At 54.6% G+C, this 16,702-nt stretch overlaps 1 protein-coding gene across 1 annotated transcript in view; it reads right to left on the reverse strand.

Annotated features, from left to right (window-relative positions):
• LOC132476165 (NADPH--cytochrome P450 reductase) overlaps positions 1 to 16,702 on the reverse strand; it is a 60,718-nt gene that overhangs the window by 2,248 nt on the left and 41,768 nt on the right. Inside the window, exons 3-10 of the mRNA XM_060077943.1 lie at positions 9,908 to 9,956; positions 6,431 to 6,559; positions 4,707 to 4,856; positions 4,102 to 4,226; positions 3,612 to 3,701; positions 3,126 to 3,224; positions 1,990 to 2,106; positions 1,765 to 1,883 (exon numbers count right to left, since the gene is read on the reverse strand). Coding sequence (XP_059933926.1) covers positions 1,765 to 1,883; positions 1,990 to 2,106; positions 3,126 to 3,224; positions 3,612 to 3,701; positions 4,102 to 4,226; positions 4,707 to 4,856; positions 6,431 to 6,559; positions 9,908 to 9,956 — 878 coding nt within the window. The remainder of the gene's footprint in view (positions 1 to 1,764; positions 1,884 to 1,989; positions 2,107 to 3,125; positions 3,225 to 3,611; positions 3,702 to 4,101; positions 4,227 to 4,706; positions 4,857 to 6,430; positions 6,560 to 9,907; positions 9,957 to 16,702) is intronic.

Genomic DNA, 16,702 nt, shown 5'->3' on the forward strand with positions numbered 1-16,702 from the left:
AGCACTGGAAGCAAGACCAGCTCTTTCTGGTCCTTCCTTGACTTTGGGGGCAAAGCCTCAGGCTTTGGCCACCCTCAAGCTTCACGCTGGACAGGTAGTCTTCATCAGAGGCAGGATATTGCCAGGGTAGCCCTGGCAGTCACTGTCCCCACCCAGGAGAATCAGCCCTTTCGGGGACCCTTCCCCTGCCAAGAGCTGCTCAGAGAGAGGGCTGCAGAGGGGGAGCTCCCCAGGTGTGTCCTGCCTGCCTGTGGGCTGGACCTGGTCCACTGTGGCGGGGGACTCCAGGCTCATGACTGTGCGATGCCGATACCAGGCCTTCAGCTGTGACAGTAGAGCCCCCTCCAGGTCAGTTTTTATGCTTGGACACATGTGGAGGTCTGTGCATGTGTCACCCAAGGGCCAAGCTCTGGGGGCAGCATCCTGTACACTCGGGCAGCTGCTGGCACAGACCCCCCGCCAGCCCTTGCCAGGGGCCTTCCACTACCACAGTCAACAGGCTGGCTTTACTGACAGCTCCCCACAAGCAGGCTAGAGCTGGACTGGACCCAGGAGCAACTCCATCTCTTAGAGGCATGACTGCAGGGGTGTTTATTCCTGTGCACAAATGAGCCCCGTGGAACCACGAGGCTGCCGAGCCACATGGAGAGGAGAGGGCCTGGCCCGGGACGGCTCAGCCTTTAGGAGTTTGGGTCTATTTTTGGGAGGGGTTTGAACTTGGTACTGAAGTATGACCGATGTACAGTGTACAAGTCACAGTGCAATGCTTGATGGATTTTCATGAACTGAAAGTCCTCGTGTACCCAGCACCCACATCAAGCAGCAGGTGTTCCCTGCACCCAGGCACCCTCTTGTGTAAGCCCAGAAACCAGGGCTCAGGCCTTGCACTACAGGGGCAGGTGTGGGCACTTCTTCTACAGCCCCACTTCTGCCTCTAGTTCGGAGCCTCTGCAGCCCTCTCTCTAAGCAGCTCTTGGCAGTGAACGGCTCTTCACAGGGGCCCAGAGTCTCCTGGGGGAGAGTGAGCACCAACATCCCTCCTGACCCCCAGCAAGGTCCTGCCTCAGATGGCACAAGAGACACGCCCCCCAGTGCAAGAAAGGCCCACGCGTGCACTACCATGAGTCCACTGCCGGCACAGTGAATTCTGATATAAATCAGCCCCCTTTCACGCAGCTCCTCTCAAGGCTGACTCTGGAGCTGCTGAGAAGGAGCAGCCCAGGCCCAGGTCACTGAGGACAAGAGTGAGCGGGGCAGGGCCAGGCCGAGCTGGGCCCCAGGTCAGTGGACAGTGGGGGCACTGGGGGCATTCACAGGCTGGGCAGCCCTGCCCCACGGTAGTGCCCCTTGCACTCTGAGCACCCTGAATGGACCTGGAGGGCTGTCAGGATTGTTGACTTGGATCCCTGGGTTCACAGGTGAGACCCTGGAGCCAGAGAGGGCCTTCAGTGGCCAGTTGTGGCTCTCTTCCCTGTAGGACACGGGCTGGCTCTGTCTCCAGGCACCCACACTCCCTCAAGGGAGTATGGCAGTGAAGGGATGGGGGAACCCCAAAAGGGAGAGCGCCAGACCCTGCAGCTCCCTTTTCCCCTGACCCTGAGTTTGTTCTACAACCTGTAACTGGGGTCTTGGTTATGAGGGCTTCTAGGGCACCAGGCTTTAAGGCCTAAGCAGAAGTTCAACCTATGGACCTTGCCAAGGGGCCCATTCCCACCAGCCACCTCAGGCCCAGGTAGGTAGGGAGGCCTGGATCCCAGGACTCACCGTCAAGATTGTTCAGGGACATGATAACGTCCAGGTCGGCACCCAGGATCTCGCCGAGCTGGTTGACCAGGGCAGAGTCGTTGGCTGGGTAAACAGCCACGTGGTCCCCAGATTCATACCTGGGGGAGATGCGAGGCTCAGGAGGAGGGTGGAAGACAGCTCTGCACCCAAACAGGAGGTCTGGGTGAAAGGTTTGAGGGGGTGGGGGGTGGCAGCAGCTGATACCTGATTTTGGAGTCTGAGATGTCTAATTCCAGGTGCATGAGGTGTCGCTCGGTTCCCTGGTTCAGCTTCCGGTTGGTGGTGACGACAGCCAAGAAGGGGTTCTTGGCGTCGAAGGGGCTGGGTGGGGAGAGCAGCTCAGTGACTGGCCAGGCCTTCAGTCTGAATCTTCCCACCCCAAGGGACACTTCTGGCCACACAGGACACAGGAAACATCAGAGCTGGCCTCCAAGGGTCACGAGGAAACCTCTCCAATTAGGTAATGGGCTTTCCCAGCCTAATCCACAGCGGTGCTCCCGGCACCCCGCAAGGGGGTAGAGCTAGGTTATCAGTGTCCCCATTTACAGACATGGAAACTGAGGCTGGTCCCTAAAAACCTGGGGGACCCTCCACACTCTGTACACGTTGGTGAGCAGAGCGCAAGGAGGGCCAGGCCCTTGAAGGTGGCTCCCAAGACGGAAGGGGCTTGGGTTCCGAGTGACTGTGGAGCAAAGCCCCCTCTGCCCACGGGCCCAGGACTGTATGTGAGCAGGAGAGAGGCTTTCACTCTGTGAAGCCACTGAAATGTTGGGCTTTCTGGCTACAGCTGCAGCAGGGCTGCTGGTCTCAAAGCCTGGTGGTTCTAGCCTGGTGGTTTCCTGGGTGGCTCCAGCAGGATTCTGGGTGGCACCCAGGGGCCCTAGAGAGGAACACTATGTTTCTGGACAAAACGTCCAGACATCGAGGCAGATTTTAAGGAAGCGAGCCCTTTTGCCCAAGTTCCACCTAGACCCAGAGCTGAACTCACCGTCCTGGTCCAGGGCCCGGTGGGTACCCCCAACCCCAGGATATTTACAGGGCAAATGAAGTACAAGCTGAGCAAGGGCCAGTCCCCCCAAGGCCATGCCCTGGGCAGAGGGACTGCTGGGAGCGGAGGGGAGGGGTCCCCAGGGCCCCAGGCTCAGAGCAGCCTCCCATCTCTCTCTGCTCCAGGCCTCACGCCCTCCTGTGCGGTGGAGTGGAAACATAGGTGCCCTCATCCAGGCCCACTCCTGGATGTGGGGGTAAGGAAGCCCCACAGGACAGGGCCTGGGAGGACAGGCCCTGCGGGGACACATGGGACGGGCAGCTGTCCGGCCCCAGCCACGCTCTCTACTCACGGTTTCTGGTTCTCGTAGCTCTTCAGGCGGCCCATTTCGCCCATGTACACCTTGGCCGCGTCTATGTCTGTGTGGACCACAAGCTCATACTGGCGAATGCTGCAAAGGGGAGACGCAGGGTGAGGCCGGGGGCCGGGAGGGGGCCGGGTCCCAAGCAGGGAGTGAGGCTGTGAGGCGATGGGATGTGCAGCGAGGGCTGCGGGGCCAGATGTGACCCACGAGGAAGGAGACGCGCAGAGTGTGGGAGGCAGGAGGGGCCAGCTCGCGCTTGGAGGGTGGGGCGGCCCGTCAGCAGGCCCCAGGCTCTGCCCTGAGGAGGCCAGGAAGCCTGCCCTGACCGTCACCTGCAGGCACAGCCCAAGCGCTTGGGCCTGCACCCCTCCCACACCCTGACGGAGCCTTCTCCAGCCCCACCACACCCGCCAGGCCAGTCCCCCCACCTCTGCAGGCAGCACCCGAGGCCCCGGCCCACCTGCGCACACTCACCTGGACTCCTCTCCAGTGGCTTCCACCCCTAAATGCTCACACACGGCCGGCCAGAACTGCTCTCGCCACGTGATGAAGTCCTCCTCCAGGCTGGGGACGAGAGGGGATGAGCCAGGCTCCAGATGGGGCTGCTGGGAGAGCTTGGACTCTCTGTCCCATCACCCCTCCAAGCTGGAGGGTTCATTTCACACCAGCCCGCCCAGTGATGTAACCCAGGGCGTCAGGAAGCGTCCAGAGGGCCTGTAGTAACCCCGGGAAGCCCCATCTGAGCTGGGTGAGCTGGAGGGTGTGGGTGAGCAAAGAAGGTGGGGACTGGTGATGTGGGGGGATGGCCTTCCCTCCCCTGTGGTGAGGCGGGTCATGGAGTTGCGCTGACATCACGGCCCCGCCCTCCCCTCCTGTGCCCCGGCCAGCCCTAACCTGTGGCTCCTGACACACGACAGCCCAGGGGGGCGTGCAAAGGCGGGGGCCCTGGAGGGGGGTCACTCACTTCCCATCGTCGTCGCCCAGCCCCAGATCAAAGATCCGCTGGGCCCCGAGCTGCTCCAGCCGCTTGTCCACATACTTGCCCATGGCGTTGAAGTGCTCATAGGTCTTGTTCCCAAGGCCAAACACCTGTGTGGATGAGGGGCCAGTGGTCAGTGGTCCCTGCCAGACACCTTGCACTGTAAGGCCCCAGAGGTGGCTTTGTTTTGGTGACCTGCAGTCCAGGCCCCTCCTCAACCACCTTGGTCTTAACCCTGGCGGCAGCAGGGGGTCCACTCCGCCCATTCAAGATTCTCCTTGCCCAGGTGAAGCTTGGTCAGCCCACCGCCCTTTTCTTGCCTTCAGTCTCCAGTAGCACATGTTCCCGAGCAAAGTGGGGCTGGGACACGGGAGGGGAAGCTCTTGGGCCGGGCCCAGGCGGAAGACGAGGTCGCCCCATGAGCGGCCTTCCTGGGACTCCCTGCCACGAGCTCCCTACCAGGCCCTCAGCTTGAAGCCCCTGTCCTGGCGCCTGGGCCTGCCCTAGCTGATCAAACGAGGTGAGAACTGGAGGAGTTCCTCTTGGACACGGGGTTCCGGAGGTTGCATGAGCCCACATGGGTGACTCACCGCGTACTTGACCCCAGAGAGGTCCACGTCCGTCTCCTGGAGCCAGTCGTAGAAGTCCTGGGCATTGTCAGTGGGGTCCCCCTCGCCGTAGGTGGCCATGCAGAACACTGCCAGCGCGTTCTCAATCTCTGACAGGCTGCTCAGGTCGCCCTGGGGAGACAAAGGCAGGGCCAGGCCCCGCAACCAAGACTAAGCCTGCTCCCAACAGGGGTGCAGATGGGTGAGTCAAGTGTTCAGGTGGACGGGGTGCATTTCAAGAGCAAAGGGAACAGCAGGCCCAGAAGAGCACAGGTGAGGGCCTGGGGTGTTGACAGAAGTATGCTGGGTTCCAGGCCACGGGCTGGCACTTGGAACATGGTGCCCTGGGCCACCTCCGGAGAACTTCATCATCCCACAAAGTCCCTGGGGCATGGGAGGACCTGGGCTTGCGCTAATTCCTAACCAACTGTCCACTAACTCGAAACCCAGGTCCTAAGACAGATGGGTAGTGGTGGTTGTCCCCAAGACCAAAGGCAGGGGCGTGGAGTAGGTGGGGGATGGTTCGGTTTGGGAGATGGAGTGGCACGTGTGGGAAGCAGCTGGCCCTCAGAAGAGAGCGGTTCTAAGGGAAGGTTCATTTATTGTGGTGCTGGAGCAGCAAGAGCCCGACACTGCCTCCCCCGCCCCGATGTCTGGCAACGACCCTTCGGGGGAGAAGCAGGAAGGCAACTCCCTGGGGCACCTTCCCAGGACTGCCTGCTCCCTGCCAGCCCTGCCCCTCCTGGGTGCCTAAGGACCACTCCCCACTTCCCTGCCCACTGAGTCCAACTGGGGCCGCTGGCCTGGCTGTCTCAGAAACAGGCAAGCAGACTGCTGGAAGTTTCCTGCCCTTTGGAGAGCCACGACTGGCGAAAGAGCCGACGCACAGAGGAGAGATAGCAAGGTGAGCGGGTCCCCTCCGCCCTCAGAGGCAGGCTAGGTGCAGCTGGGGCCAGGAAGTGGGGACTGTGTCCTGCAGACAATCCTGTGTTGGCCCGGGGGAGCCACGTGCCAACGATGGTTGACAGGAGAAGGCGGGGATCCTGCAGCTCCAGATGGGGGCCCTTCCCTCAATTCCTGGGCTCTCTTGGGCCCTCCCCAAGCCCACACATGCGAGTTTACAGCCTCATTTCAAAGCCCAGCTGAAGGGTTCCTGGAGATGGCCCACCCAACACCCTCACTGCCTCTCTGTAGACGAGTTAAGGAAGGCCCTCGGTGGGTGCTCGCTCAGGGTCACATGGGCAGTCAGGGCAGAGCGGCACTAGAGCCCAGACCCCCCGACTCCTCGGTCCAGCTCCCCTGGAACTGCAGTTCTCGGGTGGGGGTTGAGGGGAGATGAGAAACAGTTCCTCTCCTGACTTGCTGAGACCCTTTTCATCTTTTAAGCCACAACCAATCCACTAGGTGCCCGAGTCGCTTCTGCTGGCACCTGCCCAGCACTTGCAAAGCCTGCAGCGTGGAGAGCTTGGAAGGCTGAGCGTGAGCACTGCTGAGAGCGCATATGTGCACACCTGGGCCAGGTGTTCTTAATGTCCTTAAAACTGGGGCCACCTGGCTGCTGGAACAGATGACAAGAGACGCCTATTCCTGTCTGTCCCTTTGGCTAACTCAGCCCTTTAAGCATCTCCACGATCCAGACGTGACTTCCTTAATGCCCTGGACTGTACTGCATGGGAGGAAGGGGGCAGGGCGCGGCGAGAGCTCACCAGGTCATACTCCTCCGGGTCTGCCGCCATGCCCCGCATCCCGTAGCGATGGGCGTCCTTGGACAAGCGGTTGGCAAACTCCTCGGCGGTCCCCGTCTGGGAGCCGTAGAACACGACGATGTTCCTGCCCTAGGGATGGCCAGACACGCAGGATCAGTGAGGGGCCAAGAGCCACAGGCTTCACTGAAGGCTCTAGGTGACCACAGGGGCAGGCAGGTCCCTCAAGGGCACCCTCTTTCCTGCCTCCTTCTAAGTCGCTCTGGGGCTAGCATCTCACTGCCACAGCCACTGCAGCGGATGGGGTCAGAGGCCACCGAGCTGACTTCAGCTGGAGCCATCAAGATAATCCTACACACACAAGCTGCTCAAAATCACACCGTGGGCATATTTTTAAAGGATGTGTAAAAATGCAAAAATGACGTTCAGTAAAAAAAAAAAAAAAAAAAAGTGGTCAAAGACTATGTATAGCATAATCCCATTTTGTTAAATATCCACTCCACATATATGTGTATGTTTATACATATAAATGCACAGGGAAAAAGAATGGTGTGAAATATACCAAGAGTCTTTAAATGGGGAATCATGAGTGAGTTTTTCTGGATGTTTACAAAAGTAATGCATATGCTTTATAAAAATCTAGACAATGGGGAAAGGTACCATAACTGGCTCACAGGCTCTTCATCCCACCCTCCTCCTACTGTGCCCACTGCAGCAGCTCTGGAAAAGCTGGAACTCCATCCCCCAGACTCCCTGCAGCCAGGGATGCAGCAAATTAGGTCCCGCCAACTGGATGTGCTTTGCAAGATCTGGAAGGTGGAAGCAAGGCACAGGCCACCTCCCCAGTCCCTTTCTGTAGACATGAGGTTTTTCTGCGGCAGCCTTCCAGTGCCCAAAATGCCTAGAGGGGTCTCTGGCCTGACACAGAGCCCTGACAGGTACAAATGACAAAATAGAACGGAGGGACTACAATTGCTGTAAAGTGTTCTCATACCTTTTACATTTCCTGAATTTTCTACAAATCATTTAAAAAGGTATTTTAACATAATGCTTACGATGTCAAGGGAGCAAAACAGGATATAAAACAGTAGCTAAATATTTATGGTAGCATCAAAATATATAAAGTACCTAGAAATAAGCCATACAAGAAACATCTGAGAAGCTACCGAGTGATAAAGGACTCAACCAAATGGTAAGGCACTCTGATTTTGCACAGGGAAACTCAATGTACAAGATGTCAGTTCTCTATCAGTACAGAAATGTAACACAATCCTAATAAAAACTTGAACAGCTCTTTTTTCATCAACAATTTGATCCTAAAAATCCTGTGGAAAAATAAGTGGGAATCCATCCACTGGAACATCATTTGGCAATAAAAAGGAATGAAGTGCTGACACATGCTACAGCATGGATGTACCTTGAAGACGTTACGCTAAGTGAAAGATGCCACAAAAGGCCATATACTGTATGATTCCACTTACATGAAATGTCCAGTTGCCATATAGGCAACTCTATAGAGACAAAAAATAGATGAATAGTTGCTTAGGGCTCAGGGTGGGGGAATGGGGAGTGACTACTAATGGGCATAGGGTTTCTTTTGGGGATGATGAAAATGTCCTAAAAACTGGGAATATACTAAAAATCACTGATGTGTAAACTTTAAATTGGAAAACTGTATGGAATATGAATTATATCTCAATAAAACTGTTACCTAAAATAAATGAATACGTATGAAGTAACAGCCAGGAAAACTGAAAAATAAGAGTGATGGCGGGGGGAGGAAGTGCCTAGTGCTACAGATATTAAAACAAGTTATAATAATTATACAACAATGTTATAATAATTAAACAGTATGATATTGTTTATACACAGACAGCTAGATCAAAGTACCAGAATAGGAAAATACAGAACTACACTCAAATACCCATGGGAATTACATTTATGATAAAACTAGTGGGGAAAAGATGGACTTTATTACACAGAATTGAGAGAGCTGTGTAAAAAATTGTTGGACCCATACCTTACATCTTACACCAGGATAAATTCCCAACAGACTGAATTTTAAATATGGAAAACAAAATCATAAAAATACTAGAAAAAAATATGGCAGAATTCCTTTATCTCTTTAGAGTGGGGAAGCCTTTCAAATGATGACTCAAGGTCCAGAAGTCACAGAATAGTTAAATGGACTAAGGAACTTTAACATGGCAAAACGAACAAGCAAACACACAATAAGCCGAATGATACATAAACTGTTAGCTGGGAAAAATATTAACTCATATCACAGACGAGGGGTTAATCACCCTAATAAGTTTAAGGAGTTCCTTGAGAAAGATCAATCCCAACAGAAAAGTGGGCAAAAGATTTGAACAGAGAATCTGTAAAAAAAAAAAAAAAAGAGAAAAGAAATGCCAGCATAACATGAAAATTTGCTTAAACTCATTCATAGGAAAAATGCAAATTAGAACTCCACAGAAATATCTTTTTTGTAACCTAGAAAACTGGCAAAATCCCAAACTTTGATAGTAGACTGTCTGCAAGGCTGTGGGGAACAGGTGTTCTCACACTGCTAGTGACGGTCCCGCGGCGTGACCTCTACGGGGGTGGGGCACAATCTGGCAGTTTCTATCACAAATGCATATATCTTTTGATCCAAAAATTCCACTTCTGGGATTTTACTGTATTTGCAAATATGCAAACTGATCTACACAGTCACAGCAGCACTATCTGTAAGAGCTAAAGATTAGAAATATTCCAAACGCCCATCAACAAGGCAGTGTTAAATTATAGTACTTGTGGCCACACATGGAATCATCACGCAACTATAACAAAGAATGTGGGAGGTATCTTTGAATTGTTGTGAAAGGAGCTCCAAGACATACCGTTAAGTGGGAAAAAAATGAAGGTCTATAGAGGTGTATGTAATATGCCACCTTTTGTGTTTAAAAAGTATAAAAGTCTGTATTTGTTTTTATTATATGTGCGTAAAGAAGCTCTAGAAGGATCTATAAAATACTAAGGACAGTGATGGGTGACAGGGATAGGAGAGAAGCTTTCCACTACATAGTTTATGTTTTGGATTTTAACCATGTGAATGAAGCACCTGGTCATAAAATTCAACACTTAAATAAAAATCAAACAGATAAAATTGTAGCTGTGCTAGGATCACAGCTATGTGAGGTTTACATATGCTCACAGACACAGCCTGGTCTGGGAGGGAGGAGATGGGGCGGCATCCGAGTCAGAGGGAGGGTCTGTCTGTTCTTACAGTTTGGTTTGTTCAAGAAGTAAACATTCAAAAAGCGGAGTAAACTGTCCCAGCAACAGCAGAGCAGCCTCGAGGCTCTGGTTAGCCCAGAAAGTACGCACACAGGGAGCTGAGCCGGCTTCCCGCCCGCTTCTCCTCCCGTCCAGTGAAGCTGGCCTTCTGCTGGATGCCCCCGCACACCCACCAGGGCCGATCACAAAGAGAAAACTCACCGTCTTCTTCATCTTTTCCACGAAGCTGCTGTCTTTGACAGAGGAGGTCCTGAAAAATAAAAGTGTCTGCTGGGCACGGGAGGCACAGGGCAGCAGCGAGGGGCATTTCCAGCTCCGCCCGCTCCACTCCGTGGTGCCCCTGCCAGCAGCCGCCTCTGGTCCAGTGCCAGGGCTGGAAGAGGCAGGACCCAGGCTCCAGGGCCTGGTAAGTCCAAATCCAACCTCGCAAATCCAGCCTCACAGGGCCACGGCTGACCCACCCGGGTACCTGAGAACACAAGAACGAAGGGTCAAGCTCACTCCCCAGCTGCTCACCATCCACAGCCAATGGTCCCCACCTCAAGGCAACCAGGAGTTTCCCAAATAAGATTCTGACCATGCTACTGCCGCGCTCTGAAACCTTCCATGGCTCCCATGACCCACAGGACCAAGGGTGCACAAGTCCCTTCAGAACCTGTCCCAGCCTCGCCTGCCACTCCCCTCCACACACCAGCCCTCCATGATGGTCCTTAGAATTCTGTCAACACCACTGTCTCCGCCCAGAGTGTCCTCACTCCAGTTCCTCACCCGACAGACCCCTGTTCCCCACCAAGGCCCCACGTGAACAGCAAGTCCCTTGAGATTCCCAAGACACGCCCCCCCTCCCCCCAGTCCTCCCCTGCCCTGGAGCCACTTTTACTTGCTCCCCTCTCTGTGACCCTGTCACCTTCTAAAGCCCTGAACTGGACCCCATCCCCTCCAGAGAGCAGCACCACTGCCCCGCATGCCCGCCCACTCTCCACCTCCTAGCTCTGGCCTCCTGCCCCTCCTTCTCCATTTCTGGTCCTTTTCCTTCTCTCTGTCCTTGCCCCAGGCCTGCACAGCCATCTAAAGCAAGCCAGTGAGCCTCCCCAGGGACTCTCAGGCCTAAGACAGCAAGGTGATTTACCTCTGGATGGTAAATATTTAGGATGTTTGAAATATGGCCGGTCTGAACCAAGCGACAAATCTGAACACTAAAATACCGTTGTTTCTGTTTAAAATGACACCATCAAGGGAATGAAAGGCAAGCCCCAGCACGGGAGAAGGTGTCTGCAATGTACACGTATCGGACTGATGAGGACTAGGGTTGAGAATATAAGAAATCCCTACAAATCAATCAGAAAAGACACATACTGCGACAGAAATATTGTCAAAAGGCTTGAACGGGTACCTTCTTAAAGAGAGCATCTAAACAGCCAAAGAACATAGGGAAGGGTGCTCGACGTTATTAGATACCAGAGAAAAGGAAGTTAAAACCACAGTGAGATCTATCATACACCCAGTAAGAATGGCTAAAACTGAAAAGACTGACAAGATCTCAAACAGGCGAGGTTGTGGAGCAATGGGAATTCCTACACGCAGCTGGGAGAGGGCGATATGGCACGGCAACTTCGGAACGCGGCTTGGCAGTACCTCCTGTGACTCTACAGCCCAGCAATTCACTCTCTGGTACACGCCCCATAGACTGCATTCATACCCGGGGAACGAGACATACATTCTTTGCTCTTTCCACTGCCTCCTGTGCACAGTAGAGTGTAACAGAGTGAAGTGCCAGCATGCACGTGCATGTGCGCATGTGCGTGTGCACAAACACACACACACACACACACTCATCACAACAGCATGAAGCAATGTCTGTCAGGGCTAGAGGCCTGGAGTCTGTGGAAAAACTTATGTAAGTGAAGGTTTCTTTTTTTTTTTTTTTGCGGTACGCGGGCCTCTCACTGTTGTGGCCTCTCCCGTTGCGGAGCACAGGCTCCGGACGCGCAGGCTCAGCGGCCATGGCTCACGGGCCCAGCCGCTCCGCGCCATGTGGGATCTTCCCGGACCAGGGCATGAACCCGTGTCCCCTGCATCGGCAGGCGGACTCCCAACCACTGCATCACCAGGGAAGCCCTGAAGGTTTCTTTTAAGGATGCCCCTGCAAAGCTGTTCAGACAGGTATTTCATAAACATAAGGGTATGAGAAGTTTCATGTCTAAGCCCCCGCTGGGTTTTTCACTAGGTTAGTAGGTGCAGGACTAATGCTGTTTTCAGGGTCTTAGCATTAAATAACATCACAGTAGGCCACAGGGGGAGGTGAGGCCCGGTGCCTGGCTTGGCCACTCCAGCCTCCCTCCTCTGTCCCGAGGTCCCTTCGGTGCAACAGCCCCATGAGGGGCAGCAGGGAGGCAGCGAGGGGCTGGCCACCCAGGCTTTCCCACCCAGCGAGGGCCCAGCTGCACAGGAACCCAGAGCAGGCCATCCCCGACTCCCCATTTATTCTGGCATCTCCGGGCCGGCCCATCCCTAACCTCAGCAGGGCCAGGGCAGGAGCACGAATGAGCAGAGGTGCTCAGGACTGGCCCCATCTTCCCACGCCCAGCTCCAACCTGCACTTCAAAGGGGTCTTGTGTCTAGCATCTTGGCCACATGTCCAACTTCTGCCCGCGCTCAGCCGCGAATGGCCACGTCTTCACTAACCCTCTAGTTGTGTGCAGACTGAACTACAACACAACCTACAACCCAGTCTGTCTGTCTGAGCACTAACACGGTGTGCTCACCAAGACACACCATTAGGAAAGGAAGCAAGGCGCACGATGACGTGAATTCCACCACTGAGTAGCTTTGAATTCTGAGTCATGAGAATATATTACCCACTAAACATAAAATCAGATGTAAATTTAAACTGATGGCTAAATACCAGCAACCTAGACAAATGTTTCTGATGAAAAATCATGAGAAAAAAAGCAGGTACAAAACGAAATGCAATTTCCATTTATAGGAAATGTCTGGAATAGGCAGATCCACAGTGACGAGAGGTGGACTAGTGGTGCCAGGGGCTGGGGTGGGGGGTGGGGAGTGACCGGGTTTCCCTTTGGGGTGATGAAAGGTTTTGAATTAGGTAGTGGTATGCTTGTACAACACGATGACTGTACTAAAAGCCACTGAATTAAACACTGTGAAATGGTGAAAGCCGTGGATTTTAAGGGGTGTGAATTTCACCCCAATTAAAAAAATGAAAACAAAGTAAATGCATTCAGTTGACACCTAAAAGGGGCCAGGCTTGAGTTTTGGAATATTCACTTATATGGAACTCTTCTTCGTCAATTTCTTGACCGTTGCTGGTTCTCCACATGTGGACAGGCCACAGCGGACGCTCCGGGAGAAATTTAGACGATGCAAAGCCAAGTGAGAAACAAGCCAGCAAGGTAACCAATGCATCTTCCCTCACACTTGCCCTCTTCTAGGAAAAGCAGAATCTGTGTCCTTAGAAGTGGAACGCACATGATTAATTGTTCATAGAAAAGTGGCCTGAAGAGAAACACACCAGCATCTTAGACAGAGGACACGGGAGCATTAGGATAACGGGTGAGAGGGTTTCCCTAATTTTCCAAATTTTTGTTTTCTGTTACTTTTATAATTAAAAATACATTTTATATTCAAATACACATTCAGACGTCTGAAGACAGGGGAGAGGCTGAACAGCCTAGTGCCCTGTGACGCACGCTGCTCTGTACCGAACAGCACAGACCATCACCTGACGTTCTTGTCAAATGGGAAAGGCAGGCTACAAAGTAACACAGGTGACACAATCCTGTTTTTGTGTAAAGGCAAGGTACAGAAGGGTAGATGCTGATGTGTTAAGAGCTGTTCTGTCCTCAGGTTGAGCAATTATGAGTTTTTTGTTTCTTTTTCTTGCTAATTTCTATTACCAACTCCTCCACTCTTCTTTCCTACAATGAAAATGTAAGGCTTTTGTACTAAGAAGATACAAATTACTTGCTATTTTAAGAAACGCTGTGCGTGGCTATAGATGGATTGATTTTGAAGGCTCTGGTGAGGATGACTAGAAGAGCTACTCCCTGGGTAGAGACCCACATCAGAGAAGCTATTCTAAGTAAGAGAAAGGGGCCCACCAGTTCAGAATCCACCCCCCTCCACCTTCCAGATGCTCTGGCCACAATGACCAGCCCGCCATTCCCTGGTTCCGTGTGCCCTTGGACCCACCGCGCCGTGGCCTAGAGGGTCCTTCTTCTAACCCTTTGCCACCAACTCCTGCTTATCCCTGAAGACACTCGGCCTAAGCTTCTCTCCAGAGCGCCTTTCCCTGCCGCTCAGACATAAGGTTGTTTGTCACCGTCTTCAGTACGTCTTCAGGAACTCCGTCCAGACACTTGCCTCAGCGTATTCTCATTGCTCAACTTGAGGCCTGGGTTTCACAATCTGGGGGGAGCTATCTGTGTACCTCTTTGCACAGCACAGTGCCCGGCACTCAGCACATGACGTTTTATGGGCTTCTCGGGGGGTCAGTCCTGAGTCTCTGCCCAGCAAAAGGTTGGCTGAGGCGGCCTGGAGGCCTTTGGAGGCTCCCCTACCCACCTGAGAGGGTCTGACGTCAGTAGAAAAGCTCTCTTTTCTCAAAGGGCAGAGGTTTCCACAGAAGCTACATCTGAGCAGATTTGGGGCCTTGCTGAAGAAAGGGACCAGAGGGACCCCACTGCCCAGGGAGCGCCCGGTTGCCCTTTCTCCATCTCCAGGTGACGTGTGCGCTGGGCAGTGCCGAGGGCATGAGACTAAATGAGGCAGCCTCCACCTTCCAAGGGCCCATCGTCAGGCTGGAGAAAGAGCCCAGGAGAATCACGGAGGAAGGGGAGGGGCCACACACTGGGAGCAGAGACTTGGTTCAAATTCTGGTTCTGCCACCATACGGGCCTGTGACCGGACAAGTCGGGCCTCTTGAGGCCTCGGGTTCCTCTATGGAAAACACTGCATCTCGGCATCTGCAGTCACCCCAGGGTCGCGCTCAGCACCTGGAACTTGTTGAACTCTCGAGGATAACGGGGGCAGAAGAAAGATGTCTGGGTCACTCTGTGATTTCAACACGGTGAGGTGTGCGAAGACCAAATGGACGGGGCGGACGCCATGCCACGGGGCTTCTGAGGGAGCAGGCACTGCGGCCGAAGAACCCAGGAAAGGCCTCGTGGAAGAGCTGGGCTCTATTCTCAGAGAGGAAAACGGCTCCCAGGAGGGAAAGCCGTGGCAGCCGGCAGCCGAGGGGCTGCTGGATGAGACACGAGCAGCGGGTGGGAGCTGAGCTCTGGGGAGGAGGGCTGGGGGGCGCCCACGCAGCTGCACGGGGCAGACGATCCTGGCTGGCAGCAAGGGCGGGGGGGGGCCCTCCACGCAGGTCTCACTGGGGGTGTCAGAGGGCGGGCAGGAGGTGCTAGGGCCCCCCGCCCCCAGGGGAAGGGTGCTCCTGAGAAGGGCGTGCACTTCTGAAGGCAGCGCTGGTCCCGTCATTAGCTTCGGCCCGCGGGGAAAAGGAGGATCACGCCCATAGCCCCATGAGGGAAGAGGGAAACCCGTGGAGGCGGGGGAAGACACTGTCTGTGCCTCTAGTCACTGCCCGGCGCGGGGCAGCTCCCCACGTTCCCACCGGTTACACCAGGCGGGTTCCGCCACTGCCCACCGCGACGCCCGGCTGCCGGGCCCCGAGCAGGTCCACACCTGGGCGCCCTCGGCTGGCTTCACTCCTCCTGACAGCTTCATGCCAGGATCTGCACTCGGAACCCGATCTTTCACAGGCCGAGGAGTGGGTGATGGGGGGCCCTTCTGGTTTCCGGTCTAAACCCCTTCCTCTGGAAGCAGAGAAATGCAGCCTGCAAACCAGGACCAAAGGAGCCAGGGTGGCCGTGCCTGGGTGAGCCCCCCGGGACTGCCCCTGAGTCTGCGGTCAGCTCTACACAGCGCCGTCCTCGTGCCTCCAGGCATCCCCGCCCGGGGAAGAAGTTCCATCCACACTGAGTAGGGGTGCCTGTGGGCATCCACACCGTCTGCCCGGACACTGTCTGGAACTGACCTTCTCAGGATGGGCTCGTCCTGCAGAGATGAGTATGCGCACCCCATGGTTTCTTACTCTCAACTCGGGACTGAAGGGAAAAGGCAGCTTGCTGCTCTCCTGGAAACGGGCGGGGAGCCGGCAGCTAGCGAGTCGGGCTCTGTCCATTCTCTACCAGTGCTGGCAGTGGGCAGACTGGCCCGCGGACACTGAACATCCTCCTGGACACCCTGGTCCTCTCGGAAGCCCTGTGAGCCCCTGCCTGCCTCGGTCCCCGCAGCCTGGGAGAGCTGCTGCGTCTGGCGGCTCCAGCAGGGAGGAACCAGGACTCTGGGCTGGAACCTCCCGTGAGCCCCTGCGTCTGGCACACACCCCTCCTCCTTCTGTATGGACCGAGGGAAGGAGGAAACCTCTCCAACCCTGGCTCGGGTCTCCTTGGTAACTGTTTATATCAGAGCCCTTTCTCCCCACATCCTCCCCCTTTCCCATTAAAAAAAAAAAAAAAAAAAGTAAGTCGTGCAGGCGGAACAAAGCTCCTCTGGACACTGGAAGGCGGTGGTGCAGGTTGCTATGGCAGGGCCGTTTCCCCATAAAGGGAGCACAGCGAGCCTGCTGCCGGGGCACTTCAGGATCATATTAAATTAGATCTGGTTCCCACCTCCCTCCCTACAGAAGAACTCTGGGTAACAGAGCCTACGATGCTGGGTCCAGTCACCTGGGGGCAGAGGGTGCTGAGGAACCAGCACAGCTCGGCCTCCTGTCACGCAGTGCGGGGTACGCCTGGCAAGGTGGGCACCGCATTCGCTGCTGAGATGTTTGCAAGTGAGGAACCCCCTTCGAAGGCATCCAAGTACAAACGGCCCATCAGGAGAGGCCGCAGCCGACCCAGGCGCGGAGCCCAGAGACCATGCCACTCCAGAATGGAGCACAAATGGTTCCAATTAGGGCTCTCT

Source organism: Mesoplodon densirostris, chromosome 16 (genome assembly GCF_025265405.1).
Source record: "Mesoplodon densirostris isolate mMesDen1 chromosome 16, mMesDen1 primary haplotype, whole genome shotgun sequence".
NCBI lineage: Eukaryota > Metazoa > Chordata > Mammalia > Artiodactyla > Ziphiidae > Mesoplodon > Mesoplodon densirostris.